The 22,749-nt window shown below is 56.0% G+C and overlaps 4 protein-coding genes across 4 annotated transcripts; all 4 read left to right on the plus strand.

Annotated features, from left to right (window-relative positions):
- Positions 1-645: 645 nt before the first annotated feature.
- LTHEOB_193 (Snf2 family helicase) lies at positions 646-5,701 on the plus strand (the record flags this gene model as incomplete). Its single annotated transcript, XM_035510685.1, has 4 exons — positions 646-3,136; positions 3,197-3,578; positions 3,626-5,521; positions 5,578-5,701. The coding sequence occupies 4 exons, from the start codon at positions 646-648 to the stop codon at positions 5,699-5,701; spliced, it is 4,893 nt and encodes a 1,630-aa protein (XP_035372195.1).
- A 2,184-nt stretch (positions 5,702-7,885) lies between these two features.
- On the plus strand, positions 7,886-9,824 carry LTHEOB_194 (5-aminolevulinate synthase; the record flags this gene model as incomplete). Its single annotated transcript, XM_035510696.1, has 2 exons — positions 7,886-8,219; positions 8,287-9,824. The coding sequence occupies 2 exons, from the start codon at positions 7,886-7,888 to the stop codon at positions 9,822-9,824; spliced, it is 1,872 nt and encodes a 623-aa protein (XP_035372196.1).
- A 758-nt stretch (positions 9,825-10,582) lies between these two features.
- Positions 10,583-18,549, plus strand: LTHEOB_195 (Tho complex component; the record flags this gene model as incomplete). The annotated part of the gene is made up of 4 exons (XM_035510707.1): positions 10,583-15,678; positions 15,750-15,886; positions 16,005-16,436; positions 16,508-18,549. The coding sequence occupies 4 exons, from the start codon at positions 10,583-10,585 to the stop codon at positions 18,547-18,549; spliced, it is 7,707 nt and encodes a 2,568-aa protein (XP_035372197.1).
- A 2,390-nt stretch (positions 18,550-20,939) lies between these two features.
- LTHEOB_196 (uncharacterized protein) lies at positions 20,940-21,729 on the plus strand (the record flags this gene model as incomplete). The annotated part of the gene is made up of 2 exons (XM_035510718.1): positions 20,940-21,048; positions 21,104-21,729. The coding sequence occupies 2 exons, from the start codon at positions 20,940-20,942 to the stop codon at positions 21,727-21,729; spliced, it is 735 nt and encodes a 244-aa protein (XP_035372198.1).
- Positions 21,730-22,749: the final 1,020 nt, after the last annotated feature.

Genomic DNA, 22,749 nt, shown 5'->3' on the forward strand with positions numbered 1-22,749 from the left:
TAAAAAAAAAGAAATTGTAAAAGTCGATACATCTAGATACGGTTCTAGCAGAGATACTTAACTTCTTCTCGCGGGTTATAGTAGAAAAGATCTGGTTTAGACTTTATCGAGCACTGCGATAAAGTCTAAAGGGGGATCACAAAGTAAAAAACGGCCAAGGAGGCAGAATCAATGGCCCGTGCACGGTAGTTTTGTCGCACACCCGTCTCGTAGGTTCTAGCTTTAGCGCCACGGGCGGATGCCTTCCGCGTCGCGTCGTTGCATCTCTTTTCGCCGACCGCCTTCGTCCGTCCAAATACAGCACTTTGTCTCGCTGAGCCCCAGGGCAAGCTCGACTTGGGTCACTGGACTCGACTGACCCAGGTGCGCGATCGCAGCACGTCGTATGACTGCTTCCAGCGCAGCTTTTATTCATTACCCGTCTTGATTCCAATTGCGTCTTCTGGCTCAGACCCACGTACCAACTTCGCTGGAGCGGTCATTCCTCAGCAGCTGCACGTGGCGCGCTTCACATTGTCCGAGGCTTTCATGCTGCAGCTTCATACGACCTTGCTTCAACAAGATCTCGCCTTCACACCTACACCGCCCAGATACTGACCTGACATGCCCTCGAACAACCACGCTTGATTGCGGGTGCTTTTCAGAATGGCCACGGCCTCAGATCCTCTGGACTGGAGCGTCGAAGATGTTGTCGACGCTCTCTGTAAGTCCAGAGACTGGTGGATTCAAGGGAGACCAAATGCACCCATGCCGGACCCTGCCTCACTCGAGGAGCATCTACGAGAAGAAGAAGTAAATGGCTTCGCCTTACTCACCTACTTCACCTCTGAGCAGAAATTGAAAGATGGACTTGGCATCAAGACTATCGGTAGGGTTTCAGCTGTTTCTTGGGCCATCGACAAGCTTCGCGAACAGTCTCCAAAATATGCGGACCATCTAGCAACCCAGACGGCTATTTCTGCTCCATCAATGGTGCAGAGTGTGGCTGGATCATCGACATATGGTCGTCCTGTTGGTGGCTGGCTTGGCAGCTTGCCTCCGCCCTCTGAGCAATTTCGAACAGGTTTGGCAACCCCGACACATGAGGGCATGTTGCCCACTGTACTTGAAACTGAAGAGGAGATGAATCCGCAACCAGCTGGACCCGTGGACCAGGCAACAATGACCACCAAACGCCCTGGAGAAACAATCATCCAGGATGCCAGTGGGAGGAAGAAACGCAGACTTGCCTTAGCTGCAACGCCTACCACATCCGCAAATACTGTGCAAACCCAGCTTCCCTTTTCTCCATCTTCTAGGAAGAGTTTTCCTGTGGACATGGTATTCTACGGCGATGCCTCCTTTGGTCAGACGCTTGAAGAGGATGACGATATGGATTTCCAACACCATGGCAAAGCTCACCATATCCTTAGCCCATACATATACCGCCAGTTTCTTCATTTTATCCGCAATCCTGACCGTAGAGAATTTCTGCAGGAAAACGGCAAGAAGATCACTACCATTCAGCCTTATCGGTCGGCCCTCCTTCCGGAAAACCGACCTCGAGCTGTTACAGTATTTGAGCACACTGACAAAGGCATCAGAGCTACGAAGCAAGATGCTTTGCGAGTGCAGAGCAACATCTTGTTCGATAGTAATCTCCCGTATGACGATGACAGTGATCAGCAGAACAGCGGATGGTACGGCTTTGCCGAAAAATGGAAGCATGGTGATGACGAAATTCTCCCACCGTTAGGAGAGTCCGATGAAGAAGAAAGCTCCTCGTATGAAGCGGAACTGGATGCAGAAGAGAGAGAGCGGACCCTGCAACAATGGAAGCAACCGCAACTGAGTAAGGAGGAGGTCTCAACAATTGTTCAGCAAAGGATCCACGAGCTGGGTGAGATCTGGAAGCAAAGGAAGCTCCCTCTACGTCAGCGCACGGCAAGGACGATCTGGCGAAAAGCGCGGCGTCCTAATGCGAAACGTGTCCTTCGTACGGCCGCAGAAAATGAAGTCAAGACGATTGATCGTCGCCTGAACAAATTGAAAGAAGCAATTGTGGACTTGGTGTGGCACAGGAGGGAAGACGTTATTCAACAATGCGCCACTTTGGAAGAGAGCGTATCACAGAGAGAGGAACAATTGTGGCTGCTGTCTGTATGGGACCTCAAGGCTGAGCCACCGGCTATCAAGACAGTCCCGAGACGCACCACAAAGAGGCCTCCCAAGCCCCGAGACCGCGACTTTGGAGAGGAAAGTGGCGAATCGCTGGATAGCGAGTCTGAGCTGGACTCTGGCGGCTTGGAAGATTTCATTGAGCAGGACGAGGATGTCATGCAAATCTCGCCTAAGCAATCGGCGACGGCAAAAAGAAGACGACAGGACGAGATGTCTCCTGAACTGGACACAGCTAGCATGGCAGACGTTTCAGATGAAGTTGGCAGTGTCGGACCAATAACCGCCGAAGACAGTGATGTCGATCTCGTTGACGCCCCATATGCCAGCTCATTGCCTACCACACCAAAACGTTTGCAGCTACCTCCACCGGAGTCTGCTCCCCGATCTACACATTCAGTCATCGACCTGACCGCTCTCTCGGATGGCGTAACCACGAGTGACTCGTCGCCGATTCCTGGTCCTTCTTTCTCAAGACCCTCGGTCATTCCTGGTTCTCTAATCTCTGCGAGCCAAATTCAACCAGAATATTCGACAATTGCTGAGATCGAGAAATGGAAGTTCTACGATCTTGAAGAACGCAACGACAAGAAGAGGCTGGTACTAAAGATCCTTCGCACGAGTGTTGGAGAAGAGGAATACAAACAAATGCGCGAATACGCCACGACCGTGACGCGCAAAACTTTGCATGATCAAGTCTGGCAGACCATGACATGCCTCTGCCGCAATAACAGGGTGCGCAATATCACTGACCAGGAATGGGTTGGCCTCGTAAAGTTTGCCAGGCTCTACACTTGTTGGAACAAAGTCCTCCACACACCCTGGTCGAGTCCACCTGACAAACTTGCTGGGTACATTCGAAAGATCGTTGAGAAACTGGACACGCCTCAGAACAAGCATGATTTCTCGTCTTTCTTCGACTTCGTCATTGGCATTTTGAAACGATATCCGTCTCCCTCTTCCGACGTTGTTTCAGCTCGTAAGTCTTCTTCATTCACCCACCTCTGTTTATCTGCTAAGAGTTACTGACAAAATTCAGACGCTACCTCAGGCGAGGAAGACGAACCAGCACCAGTCAATACTCCTCACAAGAGGCGGAAGAACATTGTCAAACAAAGCGATTCGGCGATCAAGCTGCGAAAAAGCGCGCAAAAGCGTGCTGAAGTCCAGGTTGAGATAGAAAGGGCATTCCAGGAACGTGCCGGCTCGTCCCAGTCACAGACCGATCGCCTCATCATCAATCCTGGTCAATTTGGCACGGACGGAGCCATTCATATCAACCCATCCATCGGTTCGAGGATCAAGGCCCACCAGATCGAAGGCGTCAAGTTCATGTGGCGCGAGCTGGTTGAGGCCGGGCATACTGACGCTCAAGGCTGCCTCCTTGCTCATACCATGGGTCTCGGCAAAACCATGCAAGTGTAAGTACGGCTGTTCCTCTGACGAAAAGCATCGCTGATTTGCATAGAATTACTCTTCTTGTCACGATCATCGAAGCCGCGACTTCTCCTCACGAGCGAATTCAGGAGCAGATTCCTCTGGGGCTGCGTCGTATGCAAGCTCTTATCCTTTGTCCCGCCTCTCTGATAAACAACTGGCTAGACGAACTCTACGATTGGATCCCAAAGTCCGCAGCCAAAAAGTTTAGAACCATCAGCTACGTAAACGCCGACGACCCGCCTGTTGCACGCCTGAAGAAGATCTTCAACTGGGACGAGCATGGCGGCATTTTGGTAATGTCTTACGAGATGTTCCGCAATTTTCTCAGTGAAAAGAACTCCGTCAGGACGTCTAAAGAAGAACTTCGTGACCTTCAGGGGGCACTGCTTGAGGGACCATCCATCATCGTTGCTGATGAAGCCCACAAGATGAAGTCTGTCAAAAGCACCATTCGGGAGGTTGTCGACAAATTCAAATCTAAAGCGAGATTGGCCTTGACCGGATCGCCCTTGGCCAACAACCTTACGGAGTACTGGTCCATGATCGACTGGGTCTCGCCGGGATACCTGGGCAGCCAAAAGGAATTCAAAGCTCACTTCGTAGAACCCATTGAGGAAGGCCTTTACAAAGACAGTACTCCATACGAACACCGAAAAGCGTTGAAAAAACTTCGTGTCCTTAAAAGCGAGATAGGGCCGAAGATCAGTAGGGCGAACATTACGGTGCTCAAGGATGACCTTAAATCCAAGGTTGAGTTTGTCATCACTGTGCCCCTCACTGCTCTACAGGAGGAGCTCTACAATCTCTGTATCCGGCAACTTCTAGTGGGAGACAGGAAAAAGATCACCACAACCAGGATGTGGGTGTGGATTCATCTCCTCAATTTGCTCTGCTGCCACCCAGCTGTGTTCGTGAACAAGCTGAAGGACCAGCAGGCACGACGAGACAACGCAGGAGACAAACCACGTGCCAATGCGCAACGTGCAGTCGTTGAGGAGAGCGATGCAAACGAGCAGCAAGATGTATTGCCAGAGGACCAGAATCTGGATGATGAGATGAGAGGATCTTTTACCAACTCATTCATCGAGCAGGCCGTTTCGATTCTCGATCAAGCGCATGACAATACCTCTCCGCGTCATTCATTCAAGACAAGAATCCTGATGCAGATCATCAGGCTTTCGAAGGCAGCTGGTGATCGAGTACTTGTTTTCTCACAGCAACTAAATTCTCTGACTTATCTGGAAAGCGTGCTAGCCAGCCAGAACTACAGATATATTCGCTTGGATGGTAAAACCAAAATGTCCAACCGACCCGCTCTCATGGAAGACTTCAACCGAGGCAAATTTGACGTTTTCCTCATCTCTACCAAGGCCGGAGGTACAGGCTTCAACCTTCAAGGTGCCAACAGGGTTATCATTCTGGATTGTGGCTTCAATCCCCAGAATGAAGAACAGGCGATAGGCAGAGCCTATCGGATTGGTCAGGAGAAAGAAGTCTTCGTGTATCGCATGATTGTCGGCGGTACCTTTGAACCAAAGGTTTGGAATTCGGCCCTCTTCAAGACTCAGCTTGCATTAAGAACTGTCGATGCCAAGAATCCAGAGAGGCAAGCCGCGAAGATGAGAGAGTACTTCTTTGAGCCTACACCTGTGGAGCAAGGGGATCTTACCGGAGATCAGGGAAAGGACAAGAAGGTCCTTGATAAAATCCTCGCCCAACAGAGAGAAGGCAAAGACGCTGGGCTCCGTTCTATCACGACCACAGAGACCCTGATGACCGAAGACCTGGATGCCGTCCTGAACGAAGAAGAGAACGAAGAAGTCAAGAAGATGATCCAAGCAGAGAGGCTGCGGAAGGAAAACCCACAAGCTTGGGAGCAGTACTTGAGAGATAATCCAGCAATTGACGACAGCAGAAACAACCCGTACGGAGCAATGCAGAGGGCTCTTTTTGCCGGGGCGGCTATCCGGAATGGTCCAGCCCCAATCCCGAATTTCCCAGCGGCTCGTCCTCCCCCGATGGAACGGCCGTTCCTCGAGTTTGGCGCACCCAGTTTTACTGGCGGCAATCAGATGTTATCGACCGCACCAACCTCTACGCGTGACACCATTCGTTCCGATGGATTGCCTTCTTCAGATGCTGGTATCAATAATGCAGGCCCTTCACCCGCTAGCATGAGACGTCAGGTACCGCTAAGCCAAACCCCAAGGAATCCGCGGGAGATCCTTGCCCCAAGGGATTCGGCATCTACTCCAAATAATCCACCTGGACCACCAAAGGCTCCAATTCCTATGCATCTACGCAGCGATAATCGTGCGGTCAGCCCAGAACTCGGTGAAGATCTGCCAGAAGTTCCCGGTGTTAATCACAGCGGGCCATCCTCCTCTCGGCCGAAACCTTTGTCGCCAGTCTCGATAGTACCTCTTCCGCTTCCTCACAGTGGAAGTCAAGATAGTCCCTCCAATCCACCCAAGGGCCACGACGAACCGATTCTCCAGGCAACTCTGCAAAAAATTCTGAATCTTCCTCGCTCTCGCGTAGAGGCTACGGGACGTGACAGTCTTACGTCCACATCTCATCAAGATGGCAATCTGCACACCACCGTCTCGGAAAGCAACAGATCCATGGCGTCCCCTCCGAAACCAGAGGTACACAACTCCATCCCCTCGAACAGCTTCATCGGCAACACACCGACCAGCAATGCTAACCAGTCACAATCGACAGACGAAACAAAGAAACGTGTTTGCAAGCCAGATGGAGAGAAGGCTTCAAACTCCAGCCGCCAGGTCCAGGGACGACCGTCGTGGCTCCCAGCGGCCTACGCCAACGTCAAGCAAAAGCAGGGCGCGAGAGAACTACATTGACCTCTCGGACGACGATTGAGATGATGGGTCTCATATGAGTGCAGCTTCACTTTGCCTTTTAGTGCAATTGCTTGAGCATGTCGTTTACGACATCAACAGTAGGGTCCTTTTTCTTCTGCTTTATTGATATGCACATAAAACACGGACCGGGTACATAAGGGCATTCCAGGGAGTAGCAGGTAGGGTGGTTTTAATTAGGATGTTTTTGACAGGGCGGGCCGCTTTGCTTTCGGGAGGCGCTCTGGATCCAGATACCCACATGACTTGAGTCTAATAGTCTCAATCATTATCTACCATGCCGTACATAATAGTCGCTGGATTGCGAGACGACTCGGGCACTTTACTTGGTGGTTATTTGTATCAATACAGAGCTGAACATAGTTCGGAAAGGAGTGCGAGGGGACCAATGTACGTGCACGTGAGAAAGCGAAGGTCTCGGGTTTCGTGTTGAGATGAGCAAAGCGGGGTTGGACTATGTCAGTCTGCATTATCGGAGCATGTTGCTTCTTTCAAATGCAGTAAGCATATGCACGATCATACAAAGCTGAGTAGAGCGACGTTACGCAAGTGGGCTGAGTAGCCGTAGAGGGGTGCATAATTGGTTGGGAGTGCGCGGGCTCCCGTCAGCTCCCGGTGCGTAATGCGCAGAGAACCATTGGACGACGGAGGGGCGCGGAGAGAGTTACCGCTGCGAGCCAAGACCCATCTAGATCTGGCAATCAGGTCCATCCAGTGCCTGGCGCGAGCAGCCAGTGGAAGCGGTTCCCGGGAGCCGTGGTAGCCGAAAGATGCCACGCCTCGCATTACCCCGGATTTCAGCTCGCGCGTGCGGGCTGTGGCGGCCGAGGCTGCGGTGGCTGGTCTGTAAATAGAGACGCGGAGTGTGCCATGTTCTCCTGCGGCGTGAAGTGTGCAGGTGCGACGCCGAACGCAGCGGCCATCATCGCGGGCCGGAGGAAAAAAAAGTAAAAAGGGCCCTGTTGTGGCGCGGCGCCCCAAACTCCGATTGAGGGGCGGCATGTTCGGCAGCCATTGTTCGCTTCGCAGAACAAAGCGACGGCGCACGGGTTACGCCGAGGTCGCTGGGGCGGAAAGGGAGGCCTTTATGGAGCAAATTCAGGCCGCTAAGGCCAAGCTGAGCGGAATCTCAGGCGATACAGGTGCCGGGCGCGAGGATCAGCGAGCTGTCTCCGAGGCGTTCTAATCTGGCCCTTGGTAGTCACAGTGGCACAGCCAATTAGCGGCCACTAGAAGGGCTTGCTGACACTTTCGGCTCCGCATGGCATTCCAGGGCCTCGTTCTCAAAAGTCGCCCGCTGCCCACCCTTCTGTTTCAGTCCCCCAAATCTCCTTCTCTTGCCCTCCCACCACCGCCATACTGCCCTGATCCGGATCGCACCCATTTCGACTGCCTTCTTGCCCGCAATGGAGGCGCTTCTTCACCAATCGAGGGCCATGTGTCCGTTTCTGCACAAGACCTCGCCCGCGACCCTGAGGTCCCTTTCCACCTCGACCGCCGCCCACAGCGTTTCGACCGGTGGCGGTAGCATGTCCAACCTGCAGCTCATCGCCCGCCGCTGCCCCGTCATGGGCAAGGCCCTCGCTGTGCAGAGTGCCCGCACCGGCAACACCGTTCTCGCCGGCGCCTTTGGCGGTACTCGTGCTTACCACGCCAAGGTCGGCCACAGGGCCAGGCTGCACACCTCTTCCTCCAAGGAGGCCCAGGCTGTCGATGTCGCTTCCGTCCGCCGCGAGCGAGGTACGTCTCAATTGCGTTCGCGATCGGCGTTTAATGACGTTGTAATGCTAACGTGCGGCAAAAATAGTCCCATTCCCGCAGAACGCCCACCCCACCAAGGCCGCCACGAGCGATGTCGCACCCCAGAAGCTCACTGGCAAGCCGCCAACCCCGCAGCCGGCCAAGTTCGACTACGAGGGCTTCTACCAGAATGAGCTCGACAAGAAGCACAAGGACAAGTCGTACCGCTACTTCAACAACATCAACCGTCTCGCCAAGAACTTCCCGCGTGCCCACATGGCGACGGAACAGGAGGAGGTCACCGTCTGGTGTGCGAACGATTACTTGGGCATGGGCCGCAACCCGCACGTCCTGAAGCGGATGCACGAGACGATGGACAAGTACGGTGCCGGAGCTGGCGGCACCAGGAACATTTCTGGTCACAACCAGCATGCCGTTGAGCTGGAGGGCACAATCGCGAAGCTGCACGCGAAGGAGGCTGCGTTGGTTTTCTCTTCCTGCTACGTCGCGAACGATGCTACTCTCGCAACGCTCGGTAGCAAGCTCCCCGACTGCGTCATTCTCTCCGACAGCCTCAACCACGCCTCGATGATTCAGGGTATCCGTCACTCGGGAGCGAAGAAGATGGTGTTCAAGCACAACGATCTGGCCGATCTGGAGGCGAAGCTCGCTTCGCTCCCTCCGGACACCCCGAAGATCATCGCGTTCGAGAGTGTTTACAGCATGTGTGGATCCATCGGACCCATCGAGGAGATCTGCGATCTCGCGGATAAGTACGGAGCCATTACCTTCTTGGACGAAGTCCATGCCGTCGGCATGTACGGCCCGCACGGCGCTGGTGTTGCCGAGCACCTGGACTACGAGGCCCACGTTCAGGGCAAGCCGAGGGGCACCATCATGGACCGCGTCGACATCATTACCGGTACTCTCGGCAAGGCCTACGGATGCGTTGGTGGCTACATTGCGGGATCTGCCAAGTTTGTCGACACTATTCGCTCCCTGGCTCCCGGCTTCATCTTCACCACCTCCCTTCCCCCGGCAACTATGGCTGGTGCTCAAACTGCGATCGAGTACCAGATGAACTACCAGGGTGACCGCCGTCTCCAGCAGCTGCACACTCGCGCCACCAAGGACGCGCTGGCTGCCAAGGACATTCCCGTCATCCCTAACCCTAGCCACATCGTCCCTGTGCTTGTTGGTAACGCTGAATTGGCTAAGAAGGCCAGCGACATGCTTCTCGAAGAGTGGAACATCTATGTCCAGGCCATCAACTACCCGACTGTCCCGGTCGGTCAGGAGCGTCTGCGCGTTACCCCTACTCCCGGCCACACGCGTGAGTTCCGCGACCAGTTGGTGAAGGCATTGGACAGCGTCTGGACCCAGCTCGGCATCAAGCGCACCAGTGAGTGGGCTGCCGAAGGTGGTTTCATCGGCGTTGGTGAGGCGGACAAGGCCCCGGAGACGCCCCTCTGGACCGATGCCCAGCTCGGTATCGACGGCGTCATCGCGGAGCTGAAGGCCGGTCAGGGCGCTACCGGCGTCCTCGAGGCCATCCTCGAGCATGAGAGGAAGCAGACGGCCGGTGCGGTCGCCGCGGCTGCTTAAGCAGCTGGTGGGATACCTTTGGTACGATCGGACCCGGCCGCTCCTTTCAATTGGGGTCTTGAATAGCTTTGAAAGATTTTTTGCAATTTATGATAGCGTTTAGAGTTGAGCCTTGCTCCTCGTACGCTTTTCTTGCAACTCTATATCCACATGTATGATTGTATGGTGAACTAAATGCATCCGCGTGACGGCCAAAGTGATCATGTAAGCTTGCCCCGCAAATTTGTGCCGCTCTTCTCGCCGTATGTTTGACGCGCGGACTCGTGCAATTGATATTGGGCGGATTATGCGCGAATGCGACTTCCCAAGGACGTGAGTTCACGGTCAATTGAAGGGCGAATGGAAAGCGGCGAAGCAGGAGGCATCAGAAAGGTGGAGGGCGCGGAGTCGAGGTGACGACACAGTCGAGGAGCACCCTGGTCAGAGCGCGGCAAGTCTTGGCAAGAAACGTCGCGCCGGCTTTCACCAACGCGACAACTTCAGCATCGCCCGCAACAAACCCCCGCCGACCCTCGCGGCTGCAACCTTTGTTTCTTTCTTCCCTACACCCTTTTCTCCTGTAATTCGACTTCGCCCGAGGGTCCCACCATCGCTGCCCGCGTGCGCAGCGCCACAGCCGAACGCATTATCGCAGCTCCGGTTTGTTCGAGCTTTCGAGCCTCACCCACGCACCGACAAACAACCTTGCATGCGCACCGCGGCCGCACTCACCATCAGCCCGCCGCAAGGCTAGCTAACTTGCGCACCCGCCTTCAACAATGCCGCCGCCCATCAAGCGCAAGCGGTCCGAACGCGGCCCCTACAACTCGCAGGACGTCGGCGACGGCAGCGGACCGCGGCCGTCACCTCACCGGCCGCAGAGCCTCAACCTCGCGCAGCAGAACCAGTACGCCGGCAATGGCGGAGGCCGGGGCGGACGGGGCGGAGGGGCACGCCGCGAGAGCCGTGGAGGCAGCAGCAGTGGACCAGGAGGACCAGGAGGAGGCAACAGCAGCGGCGGTGGTGCGCGCGGTGGCCGCGGTGAGCGAGACGCCGGCAGCCCGGCCATGACCACCACTACTGGCGGTGAATCTAACGCGCAGTCTCCAGTCTCGAGGGCCAGCCCTGCCTCGTTTTCCAGGTCGGAGACCAACAACAACCCGTCTTCGCCGACCTTGACGCGCCCGCCGTCGGCGCACGCAGCACCACCACCACCACCAGCGGCGCCGCGGCCTGCCACGCCCCAGGAGCACTCGCGTCCTGCGCCGCCTGCGCCGCCCCCGGTGCCGCAGCAGCAGGCCCCCGCCCCGAAGCCGCCGATCAAGTTCGTGTACCAGTACATAACGGATGAGCAGAAGGCGGCGTGGAGGACGTCTGGGAGGAAGGCCGTCTTGGACGCAGCGCTGCAGGCGCAAGAGAAGGAGGATTTTCTAACGCTGAGCATAATCTTCCAGGAGGTGATCAGGGCTGGATTGGACGACAGGATAGACCCAGCCGATGCAGGCCGCGTCGTCAAGGAAGTGTTGGCCGAGGCTGGTGAAGCCGCTACGGAAAATGCCTCCATGTTCCTCGACACGGTTGCGGTTTCGACCAGCATGGACCCCGTTACCCGCGGCCTTTGGGACCTTCTCGTCGCTACAGGAATCTCGCCTATGCAGATGAAGGAGGAACTGGACATACCGCAGCTGCAGGAGTTGGGCATGGTCCGGAAGACGTTCGAGAGGATGGGCACCCGCATGGCCACGAATCAGCTCTATCGCCAGTCGAATTATAACTTGCTCCGCGAGGAATCCGAGGGATACGCCAAGCTCATGACCGAGTATTTCACCACTTCAAACAACGAGGAACCGACCTGGAATGCCGCCGCCGCCGCTTTCCAACGCGTAAAGGCCCTGATTGGTGCTTTTGACCTGGACGTCGGACGTGCTTTGGATGTGACCCTGGATGTTTTTGCCAATCTCATGATCAGGCATTACCGCTTCTTTGTCAAGTTCATGCGTGCAAGTTCGTGGTGGCCGGAGGAAAAGTCGTATGAAAGTCTGGAATGGGAGACCCTCGGAATTGAATCTCTACCGAGATGGGCACAACCTGGAGCCTCCGGATATCAGCACACCGAGAAAGATGTCGTCGAAATAGCAGAGCTGTGTGAAGAAAGAGACAGGAAGTTCTGGCAGCGTGTACGAGAAGTGGGGTTGGAAGCTTTCTTCGAGCTTGGAGGACGCCGTATCACAAAGGGTGAGATAACCCTGGAGTCCGGCGAGTCCGTCGCAGAGAGGCTTGAAAAGATTGAGAAGGAGAGAGGAATGAGGGATGGGTCCAAGCCTGAGGACATGACGGAAGCCGTGTTCAACAAGGAGTGGATGGCGGTAACGAAGACTCTCCCGCCGCCGGGAAACCGTGTGGCTGCACAATTGCTCGGTTTCAAGCTCCGTTTCTACGCCTCCTCTGCAAGGGATCCCGAGGATAGATTCCCAGAAAACCTGGTGTTCCTTGCGGCGCTGTTGATCAAGATCGGCTTCATCTCCCTGCGCGACCTATACCCCCACCTCTATCCCGCCGACAAAGACATGGCTGTTGTGAAGGAGAAGTTGATGAAGGAGAAAGAGGAACGTGAGAGGAAGAACAGGCCCGGTGGTGGCCAGATGAATGCCCTTGCGATGGCAGGAGCATTGGTAGACGACACGATACCAGCACCCACGGCAGCCACGAGGCTGCGCGAAGCTGAAAGCAGCAGAGCTTCTTCAGCAAAACCAGAAGACAAGGCCGGAACACCGAAATCCGACAAGCCTGACGAGGCTATGAAGGAAGAATCACTGAGCGAGCCTACGGACCAGAAGATTGCTCTGCTCAAGAGCTTGCTTTGCATTGGCGCCATTCCGGAATCTCTCTATATGCTTGGAAAGTTCCCTTGGTTGACCGACGTTCACCCTGACCTCCCTGAGTACCTTCACCGGATATTACACCACAGTCTCCACAAAGTCTACAACGCTCTACGCCCTATGCAAGGCCATGACCAAGTCAGGCTTGTAAAGAAGGCGGAAGTCGAGAAGGGCGGAGCTGAGAAGGGAGAACTGAAGAGCACAGACCCTCCGCCTCGCAGGACGTTGCGCTGGGCATCGGTCGAGAAGCAGGGTTCCCACAACGACTCGCAGATTGTCGACTATCGTTTCTACTGGGAAGACTGGGCGAACAACGTCCCAGTCTGCCAGACAGTTGATGATGTCTTCTCTCTCTGCAGCTCTTTCCTCAACTTCTCTGGCGTTAAGATCGGCCAGGACCCTGCTCTTCTGACAAAGCTGGCGCGCATCGGTAAATGGAGCTTGGCTAAGGACGATTCGGAGGCAAACTTCACTCGCTGGATTGACCTCTCGAAGAGACTTTTGGTTCCCGCTCTCAGCTTGACAAAGTCCAACCCTGGCGTCGTTAACGAAGTCTTCGACCTGCTGAAGCTCTTCCCTACGTCCACTCGCTACTCCATCTATGCAGAATGGTACACCGGCCAGACCTCGAGGTTACCCGACATCAAGGCGGCCTTTGACCAGTCGACTGCCGAAACGAAGGACGTCTTGAAGCGTATCAGCAAGACCAACACGAAGCAGATGGCCAGGGCACTGGCGAAGGTTGCTTACTCATCTCCTGGTATCGTCTTCAAAGTCGCTCTGAACCAGATTGAGTCTTACGATAACCTTGTCCACGTCATCGTGGAGTGCGCTCGCTACTTTACCTACCTCGGCTACGATGTCTTGACCTGGTCTCTCATGAGCTCCCTTGGTGGAAAGGGCCGCCCTCGTCAACAAGATGATGGTATGCTAACCAGTCGCTGGTTGCAGTCGCTCTCCTTCTTTGCTGGAAGCGTCTTCAAGCGCTACACTGTCATGAATGCCACGCCAATCCTCCAGTACGTGACGTATCAGCTACGAAACGGCAACACTACCGACTTGGATGTTCTGGAGCAGATCATGACGCAGATGACCGGTATTCCAATGGAGCCTACGTTTACGGAAAACCAGCTGCAAGGCATGGCAGGTGGCGATCTTATTCAAGCCCAGATTCTGGAGCAAATCCAGGACTTCCGCAACCAGCCCGGCTTCAAGGGACCGGCCAAGCGACTGTTGAGAGCTTTGGTCGAGCCTGGCCTGGCCGGACAACTACTCATCGCCATTGCGCAGGAACGCCAGCTGTTCCCTCATTCCGAACTGCTTGCCGATGCGCCTTTGAAGGTTCTCGGAGTGAACATGGACAGACTCACTCGGATCTTCTTCCAGTACCTCGAGGCTCTCAGGTCTAACCTCTCTGTCAAAGAGTTCGATGCTGCCATTCCTGACGTGGTCTCTCTTATGTCAGAGTTTGGCATCGACACGAATATCGCGTTCGCGGTTTGCAGGCATAGCCTTTCGCAAGCTGTCTTGGATGTTGATATGATCGCCGCGGAAGAGGACAAGAAGCAGAAAGAGGAGGCAAAGACTGAAGAACAAGGGAAGCCGGCAACAAACGGAGATGTTGATATGGACGATGCTCCTGAAGATGGTCAGGAGGAGATGGACGCTGAGAAGAAAGAGGAAGTCAAAGAGGAGGCACCCATCAAGGAGGAAGCAGGTGAGAAGGAGGAAGCCGCTGTCAGCGCTCCGACGCCTGTAGCCACGCCAGCAGCTCCAACTGCAGACGAGCCCTGGCATCCTATCATCAAGGACCTCATGGATAGGCTGAAGACAGCTCTACCTGACGACTTCGAGGACAAGATGAGCCTCTCTTTCTACACGACCTTTTGGCAGCTCTCCCACAACGACATGGCCGTTCCGACCCAACAATACGAGGATGAGATCAAGGCACTGCAAAAGAAGATCACTGCTGTGATTTCAGACCGGTCCGACGTGTCTGTGGCAGGAATCAAGAAGAAGGATGCGAAGAAGAAGGAACTGAGTGATCTGCAGGATCGCCTGAGAGCTGAGATGAAGGTCCAGGTACAGACGTACTCGATGGTCCGCGCTCGCCTTCAGAAAGAGAAGCTCCATTGGTTCGCTACTCACAAGCTCGCCATGAGCCCCGCCCTTCACGACTACATCATCCAGGAGTGTTTCCTTCCGCGTCTGCTCCTCTCTCCATTTGATGCGCAGTACGTCTATCGGATGCTCATCTACCTCCACAGCGCCGGCACCCCGGGATTCCGCACGATGTTCCTGATCGATCGGATCCTGAGGGAGAAGCAGCTTACGTCGCTCATTTTCATTTGCACTCCTTCGGAAATCGACAACCTTGGTCGCTTCTTGAACCTGCTTCTTCTAGAGCTTGGAAAATGGCATGCCGACTCGGCAGTGTACGAGAGAACGGCTTACGGCGCGAAGAAGGACCTTCCTGGCTTCGGTCGCAAGTTCAATGAAGAGAGGGTACCGGAGGTCTTCCTCACCTACGAAGATTTCCGACGACTGCTCTACAAGTGGCATGTCAGCCTCAACAATGCGCTCAAGGCATGCCTTTCCAGCGGAGAGTACATGCATATTCGTAACGCTATCATCCTCCTCAAGGTCATCACTCCCAGCTTCCCTCGTATCAACTTCATGGGCAAGCAGCAGCTCGAGTGTATCATGAAACTGTCGAAGGAGGATTCTAGAGGTGACTTGAAGCTGGCGGCAGCATCCCTCATTGGTGACCTCAAAAAGACGGAGCCCCACTGGATGCTTCCCCAGGCTTTTAAACTGGTTGGTCCAACTTACGACCCGTCACTGGATCGTTACGTTATGATTAACGAAAAGCAGGCCGACCCCAACGCACCGCAGAAGCCCAATAGCCGCGCCACTACCGAGGGCGCGAGCACGCCGCAACCTGGCCAGGCCAGGCTCAACGCATCCGCCGCGGAATTCAAACCTTCTCAGCAGTCGTAAGTATTCTTCGCCCACGTTTCAGCTTCAGCCGAATCGAATCTCGACAGACCCTAACAACACATGGTAGCAACGGCGTCACGACAAACGGCATGAAGGATAAGGACGCCGAAGATGGTGAAATAGGTGACGGAAAAGACAAACCCGATCAGATAACGATGTCGGTGGCAGGAGGAGAGAGGGATAGGGCTTCGGATTCGAAGGCCAGTACGCCTGGACCGACACCGGCGCAGCTCTCGGGCAGAGGTCCCCACTCGGATTCCAAACCTTCGACTCCAATTCCATCGCATGGCCAGGGTCCGCCGTCTCGCCCAGATACAGGTAGGGGCCCGCCGCCTAATACAGCTGGTGGACGTCAACCCCATGCCCTTCCGAACCGACCTGAACCGCAGCCCCCAAGGAACCGTATGGGCGACAGACAAGACCGTCCCCCAAGACACGATGGACGCGGCCCGCCTAATCATGACTACGGTCGTCTTGAACGTCCGGGAGACATGCCTCGAGACTTCCCCGATCGGACTAGGGATGCGTCGTCGAGCCGTCGGCCTCGCAGCAGGAGCCCAGCTCCCGCTCATATGGACCGGGACCGCCGTGATCCTCAATGGCAGGGCCCCAGGGAAGTATGGGAAGATGACAGAGGACGACCACTTCCGAGAGACACTCGTCAAGGTGCCAGGGGCCCTCCGCAGTGGAATGAACCTCCCTCTCGCGGCAGGCCTTTTGACTCCCCCAACGATAGTCAGCGCGGCCGACCTCCGTACGATCAGCAGAGCCAGCCTGGAGATGGACGCAACTGGCAGTCTGGACCGATGCCTCCGCCTTCTACAGGACCGTACCAACATCCCGAGCGTGCGGGCAGGTTTGGCGAACGCGGACCCCCCGGTCAACTTCCCGATAGACCCTCTGGCCCCGGTGATCGCAGTGGCATGAACCCAGAGCGTGCGGCCCTACTCGATTCCGACGTTGGACCACGCCGCCCCGAGAGATTTGGTTCTGAAAGGGACAGCCGTCGCGATAGAGGCTCAAGGCCTCATTCTCCTCGACGTGGAGACGAGCGCCCGCCAAACTTCCCTCCCCGTGATGACTACCGTGACGAGCGTGGGCCGCCCAGCCAAGATCGTCTACCTCCCAGTTACCCGTCCAGCCGCGATCGTCGTGACGACCCTAACTCGATCCCACCAACTGGACCGCGTAGCGATCGTTCGAGTAGGGGCGATTACCCTGGGCCCGGGGCATCTCGTGGTGGGCGTGAGCTTTTCGAGCCCTCGGCCCCGCGGCCACCTCCAGCGGACCCGAATCACGGTCGTCTTAACCAGGACTTCATGCCGTCGCGCTCTTCTGACCCTAGCTACGGCCGTCTCAATGCCCCGGATGCTCCCTCTGGCCCTCGCGGCAGAGGCGGTGCAGGTCGTGGCAGGAACCAGCCCAGCTCAGTGCCTCCGTCTCCCATCAGCGAGCGTGGCCCACCTCTGGGACCCAACGCCGATAGAAGGGAACACCGAGATTCGTTCGACCACGGCCCCCAAACGCCATCGAATGAACACGGCCAGGACACGTCAGGCATCCACCCAGATCGCCTGAGGCAGATTCCGGCCGCACGCAACGACATGCCTGCACCGTCCTCCGCATTCCCCCCTCCATCCGGCCCCCGCGGGTCTCACCGTCAACAACCTTCGCTCAGCGGCTCCGACTTCCAATCGCCAAACGCCCGCAACCCGCCCACCGGCCCGGCATCCTCTTCGGAGCGTCGCCACGAAGACAAGCGCTTTGCCGGCATCAACAACATGCTCCAGCAGAGCAACAGCTCGCCCGGCGGTGGTGGTAGTGGTGGTGGCGGCGGCGGTGGTGGCTACCGCAACGACAACACCGGCGGACCCTCGTCATCCTCGGACCGTGGCGCCTCTATCCGCGGCCGCGCTGGTGGGCGTCCCGGCAGCACAAATTCACCTGCTGCCTCGCAACCTAGCACGCCCATCCCGCCGCACCTGGACGCGCCGCCTCGCGGTGGTGGTGGTGACGGACGACCGGACCTACTGCCTAGAGGACCTGGCGGTGGTGCAGACATGCAACTCCCTGGCGGCGGCGACGAGCGCGACCACCGAGGCGGTAGCAGTCGTCGCGGCGAACGCAGCGAGCGTCGCTCCGGCCGCCACAGGTCGACCAGTCCGCGCGAGTCGTCGTCGCGTCGTGGCGGAGGAGATGATTCCAACAAGCGTGGAGGCGGCCCGTCGTCGTCGTCCATGGCGGATCTCGTTGGACCCCCACTGCCGCACCAGCCGCCGTCATCATCGCGGGAAAGCAGGCGTAGCGGAAGAGGTGGTGGTGGCCCTAGCGGCGGCGGCGATGACAGGGAGGGTGGCGGCGGCAGCAGCAGTGGCCATCATCGCGATAGCAGGCGGAGTATGCGTGGTGGTGATGGCGGTGGTGGTGGATGGGGTGGTGCCGAGCACGATGTCGGCGGTATGCCTGGTGCCGGTTCTGGACCGTACGGCGGAGGACCGCCGAATGGCGAAGGCGGCGGCGGCGGCAGTGGACGCAGCATGCGCAACAACGGACCGGGCGATGGTAGTGGTGGTGGCGGCAGCGGTAGGAGCAGGGAGCCGCGTGAGATGCGGGAGCCGAGGGAGAGTCGTGGTGGTGGTGGTGGTGGTGGCTCGGAGAGGGAGCCGAGGGAGTCGAGGGATCGGAAGAGGAATAGGGGTGGTGGAGATGTTGATGGTGGTGGTGGTGGTGGTGGGCATGCGGGTGGTGGTGGTGGTTTGGATGGTAGCGGTGGTGGTGGTGGAGGTGGTAGTGGTGGCGGGAAGAGGCCGAGGAGGGGGAGGGGCGGTGAGGAGCGTGATGGGGGTGGGAGGGGGGAGAGGGGTTGAGGGGGTGAGCTGGTTTGATTTCTTTTTTTCTGCAAGGTCGAAAAGCATGATGAGTGGGCATGGGGAGATGGCATGGCATGGCATTGGCATGGCATTCTTGCGATGAGCGATGCGCGTTCTGAAGAACGTGGTGGATTTCCTTTTTTTTTCCTCCTCTTTTCTCTTTTTAGGGGATCTTCTTCCTAGCTTGTGCGGCCGTTGCTGGGGCCTTCTCTCTCCTCTTCTCTTTCTTCTCTTTCTGTTTCTTTTTTTCATTTCTTTTGCTTCTTTACTCAAGGATCAGACGGCTGAGCACAACACACTATTGCATTGATGGGCGCATATCTGTGGATAGGGTTCTTTTTTCTTCTTTCTTTCTTCCTTCCTTCTTCTTCTACTACTACTACTTTTCTTCTTCTTCTGGCTACAGATCTAGGGGCGTGGTAAGGGGAGGGGAAATGGGGCTTGAGCCGGTAGTGGATGATGATAGAGAGAGAGGAAAGGAGGAATCAATGAAAAAGATGGAACAGTATGCAACGATGTGCCTCTCTGGTGGTGTGTGTTTGTGAGGTGTGTGTGCGCGTGTGTTTTTTGCTAGAGAGTTAGAATTTGCCAACATGGGTTTGATTGATTAAGATGTGTGTGACCAGGGAAAAAAAATGCCTTGTTGACTGCGATTGTGACGCTGGCTTGGTTTTTTCTTTTTGGCGGGCGGTAAAGCCCTACATCACGTCAGCTTCGTTGCCCGACTTCTGGGGCATCGACATCGCATGAGGCTTTCTGGCGAAGTATGTCATGCATCAGCAAGGACAAGGCTGGCTGGGTTAGGCGTCAAGGGAGGTGGCTTTGCTGGCAAATGCAGCCTAGTATATGGTTTTCGTGCATGAGTGAGTCAGGGATCGGGTGGATCCGGTTCGGTAGCCGCCGAGATCCAGTGCTAAGTATGACACGCATACACTATCGAACGTGGGTTTTCATCAGCACCGTGACGCGCGGAATGGCGGGGGTGGAAAAGGCGGAGCGGCTGGGCGGTTTGCGGCTCTTGGGGCGCGTCGGAGGTCTGATTCGCTCGCTTAACTCTAGTATGGTTTTCTCGGTCAACCCGGGGTTGTGATTGGTCAAGGGGCAACCAACGTCACCTCCTCTTTCGGCAGCTACTCTTTTTGCAAGTAGTAATGGTCGAGCTCACTTCACCGGTCGGCTTTCGTGGTTGGACTTTTCTGTACGGAGAGCTGAGTCGTACACGAGAGTTACGGCCCAGTTGGGTTGTTGCGCAACGGCGCTGGCTGGGAGTTGCGGCCTCCCAACGCAAGGTGAGGGATGAAGACGGCAGCCTCGCCGTGTTCCGCCGTGATCCCACGCCGACCCGTGTCCGCTTTTTTGCCTTTCCTGACCGTTGGAAGAAGCCAGTGTGCGGCTCCATCGCGCGGCTCTTCGGGTTTTCAATGCACAGTGAAAACTCAGTAGAGAATGTGGAACGGGCTGAAGAGCCGCGTTTCTGGCCTTGCATACATAGTATAAAGGAATCGAAAAGCCTTCACCGCCGATGGTCTTTCTAGCGGAAATGCTGCTTTCCGAGCTATATATCGCCAACTCACCGAAGTACCGTCGCATAGATACTATTTAGCGCTGCACCGCCGGCCCTAACACCCGCCCTTCCACGCACTTTCTCCACCATTCGGAGCCGCCGATAACCGCGCATCGCAATCGACCGAAGTCCTGAAGCAGGAAAAATGCTGCGCCGTGCAAGCTTTCGGAGGATTCGCAGGGTAGAGTCTCAGTGGCTCGCTTGAGGGTGGTTTTTCTCCCAGAGCCATGGGTCGTCCTTCTCAGCACTGCCACCCAAGCCTGTGCGTGATTCATACAACACACGCATCACCGCCCGGCACGAATCAACACGACTGCTCCCTCCGTCCTCCCGAAACGCCAAAAACCAGCGCACGCGCGCTCGCGCGTTTTTCCGCCTCGCTCAACATCCGTTTTGCGCGCAAAAAGTGCCTTACCACCTTTTTGCCCCTTAGGATTCATCCGCCGCTGCGCAATAAGGGACTCCGCGCGCGGCCACCTGATGACGGACCCCGGCCCACGCCCTTTCCTGCGCCCCTCATGTCGCCAGTCCCGCCCTGTCCGTCCAATAACCCCCCAGAACTCACCTTTGCTCCCCGGGCTTGGCGCTGGGGCGATGGTTTTCCCACGACAACACTTACACTACTGCTGGTTTATTCTGTATCGTAGCTGCGCACTTCGCCCTTTCGTACAATGTTGTCGGGCGTCAACAAGATGCTTTTAAGGCGAAAATGCGGCCGGCGAAGATGTATTTCGCATCAGAAGCTTTACTGCCACTGCTCAGGAAAGCATCTTGCGATTTCGACACTTTTGCAGCGATTTATTAGCCAGTTTCCAAGAACATCATGTCTCCTTACCACCAGCACTATGCCAACGACGGCAGTCTCGAGCAGTATGCGACGAACTTTCAGGGTGGCATTTTGGAGGCCCATGCCAACGCTTTCGACCATTATGGTATGGGCTTCCCGTCGTTGGCCATTATCGTGATATAGTGTTGACCCCAGATTAGCCCCACAACACCAGCTGCCGCGCCAAAGGAACCACGGCCATGCCGCTGTCCTGCCGCCGCACCAAAGCTCGTACCCGGTTCATGATCCCGGTGCCGCTTCTCACCATCGCTCGGCCCGACCTGTCGTCGTCGCCCACCGCGACCACCACCATCCCCACTCCACCGTCATCAACCCCGATGCGTCCACATACAACGCCTACCCTGCGGTCCCGCAAACCACCAGCCACCACCGCAAGTCGACCTCCACCTCCACCTCCACCGCCACGGTGAACCACCACATCGGCCTCCCCTCCCCACCTTCCTCCGCCGGCCACCCTTCTCCTGAGCAACCGCGCCACGCAAGCCTTCCTTACGTCTGCTGCGGCCGGTCGTACGGCTCCAAGTACACCTTCACGCGGCACCGGCGCGAGAGCCGGACGTGTCCGCACGGCAGCGGCGGCCGCCGTTTCGTGTGCTACATCTGCGCCAACACGGACCAGCCGTTCAGCCGGCGCGCGTCGCTGAAGCAGCACGTCCAGGAGGTGCACCGCCGGTCGCCGGAGGAGGCGAATGTGGAGGTCGATACTTGGTACGGGCGGTATGGCGACGAGAAGGATTATCCGGATGCGATGAGGGGGTTGGAGTAGTTCCTTGCTCTTTCTTTCGTGTTGACATGCGCCCTTCTCTTTCTTTTGTTGTTCATGATACCCCCCTTTCATTATGTATATACCCCCATCCCTTCGTTTTCCTTTCCTTTGTTCATTTACCGCTCATTCTCGTATCTCATTGTACTTTGTCCGGGGTCATTGTGGGAGAACAGGCCGAGGCGGAAGCGCAATGGGGGGAGGAGATCGAGTGTCCGGTGATGGACGGGAGTTGAGGGAGCGCGGCGCGGCTGAACCTTGTTTTATCGAATCGAGTGGGAGCGGAGGGGGTGTCGTGCGGGGCTAGACGGATTGCATGATCGCAGGGATCTGGCGAATGGGAGAACCAGGCTTTCGCATGCACGGCCCCCAACCTTTTTTTCGCTTTTCACGTACCGCCGCATGCTATGGCGCCATTGGATTTTAAGCGAATTGACGAGTTAAAAATTACTTGCGTTTCCTTGGCGCTGCATGTGTTTCTGATTGCGTGCTGCTCCCCACGTTTGCGGCTTTTGCGGCTATCTCCGGACTTGTGATGACTACGGTGGCTTACTATGCGTTACGGTCATCTTTAAAGTATGACGTTGTCAAATAAGCTAGAGACAGTTCCATGTCTATCCTTCACTTATTTTATTTTTTTGAAACATAGTGGCTTGTCCTCTAATTGGACAAGACGTGGCCAATCACAAGAGATCGAATGGTTTTGCATATTTTACAGATAATTCCATTAAACCGTTATTAGGCAAGAACATTGTCTTGAATAGTACACTCATGAAGGTGTCTCAGTTGAATTTGTAGAGCTATTGGATGTCGGTCTAAGCTTGTGGCAGCGGAAAATTACAGCAATTGCGATGGCGACCAGCTCCTTGCGCCATCACGGTGGAAATATTTAACCGATTGTTTGGTATTTTGTCCGCGCATCCAACTTTCTGGATGGGAGCTTGGAACACGGTACCAAAATTCTTTGATTTTATGGTCCCGATGCTTTCACTCCTTTGCTCTGCACTGGCAATGAAGGCAGAT

The sequence above is a fragment of the Lasiodiplodia theobromae genome (genome assembly GCF_012971845.1).
Source record: "Lasiodiplodia theobromae strain AM2As chromosome Unknown scaffold_1, whole genome shotgun sequence".
Classification (NCBI taxonomy): Eukaryota; Fungi; Ascomycota; class Dothideomycetes; order Botryosphaeriales; family Botryosphaeriaceae; genus Lasiodiplodia; species Lasiodiplodia theobromae.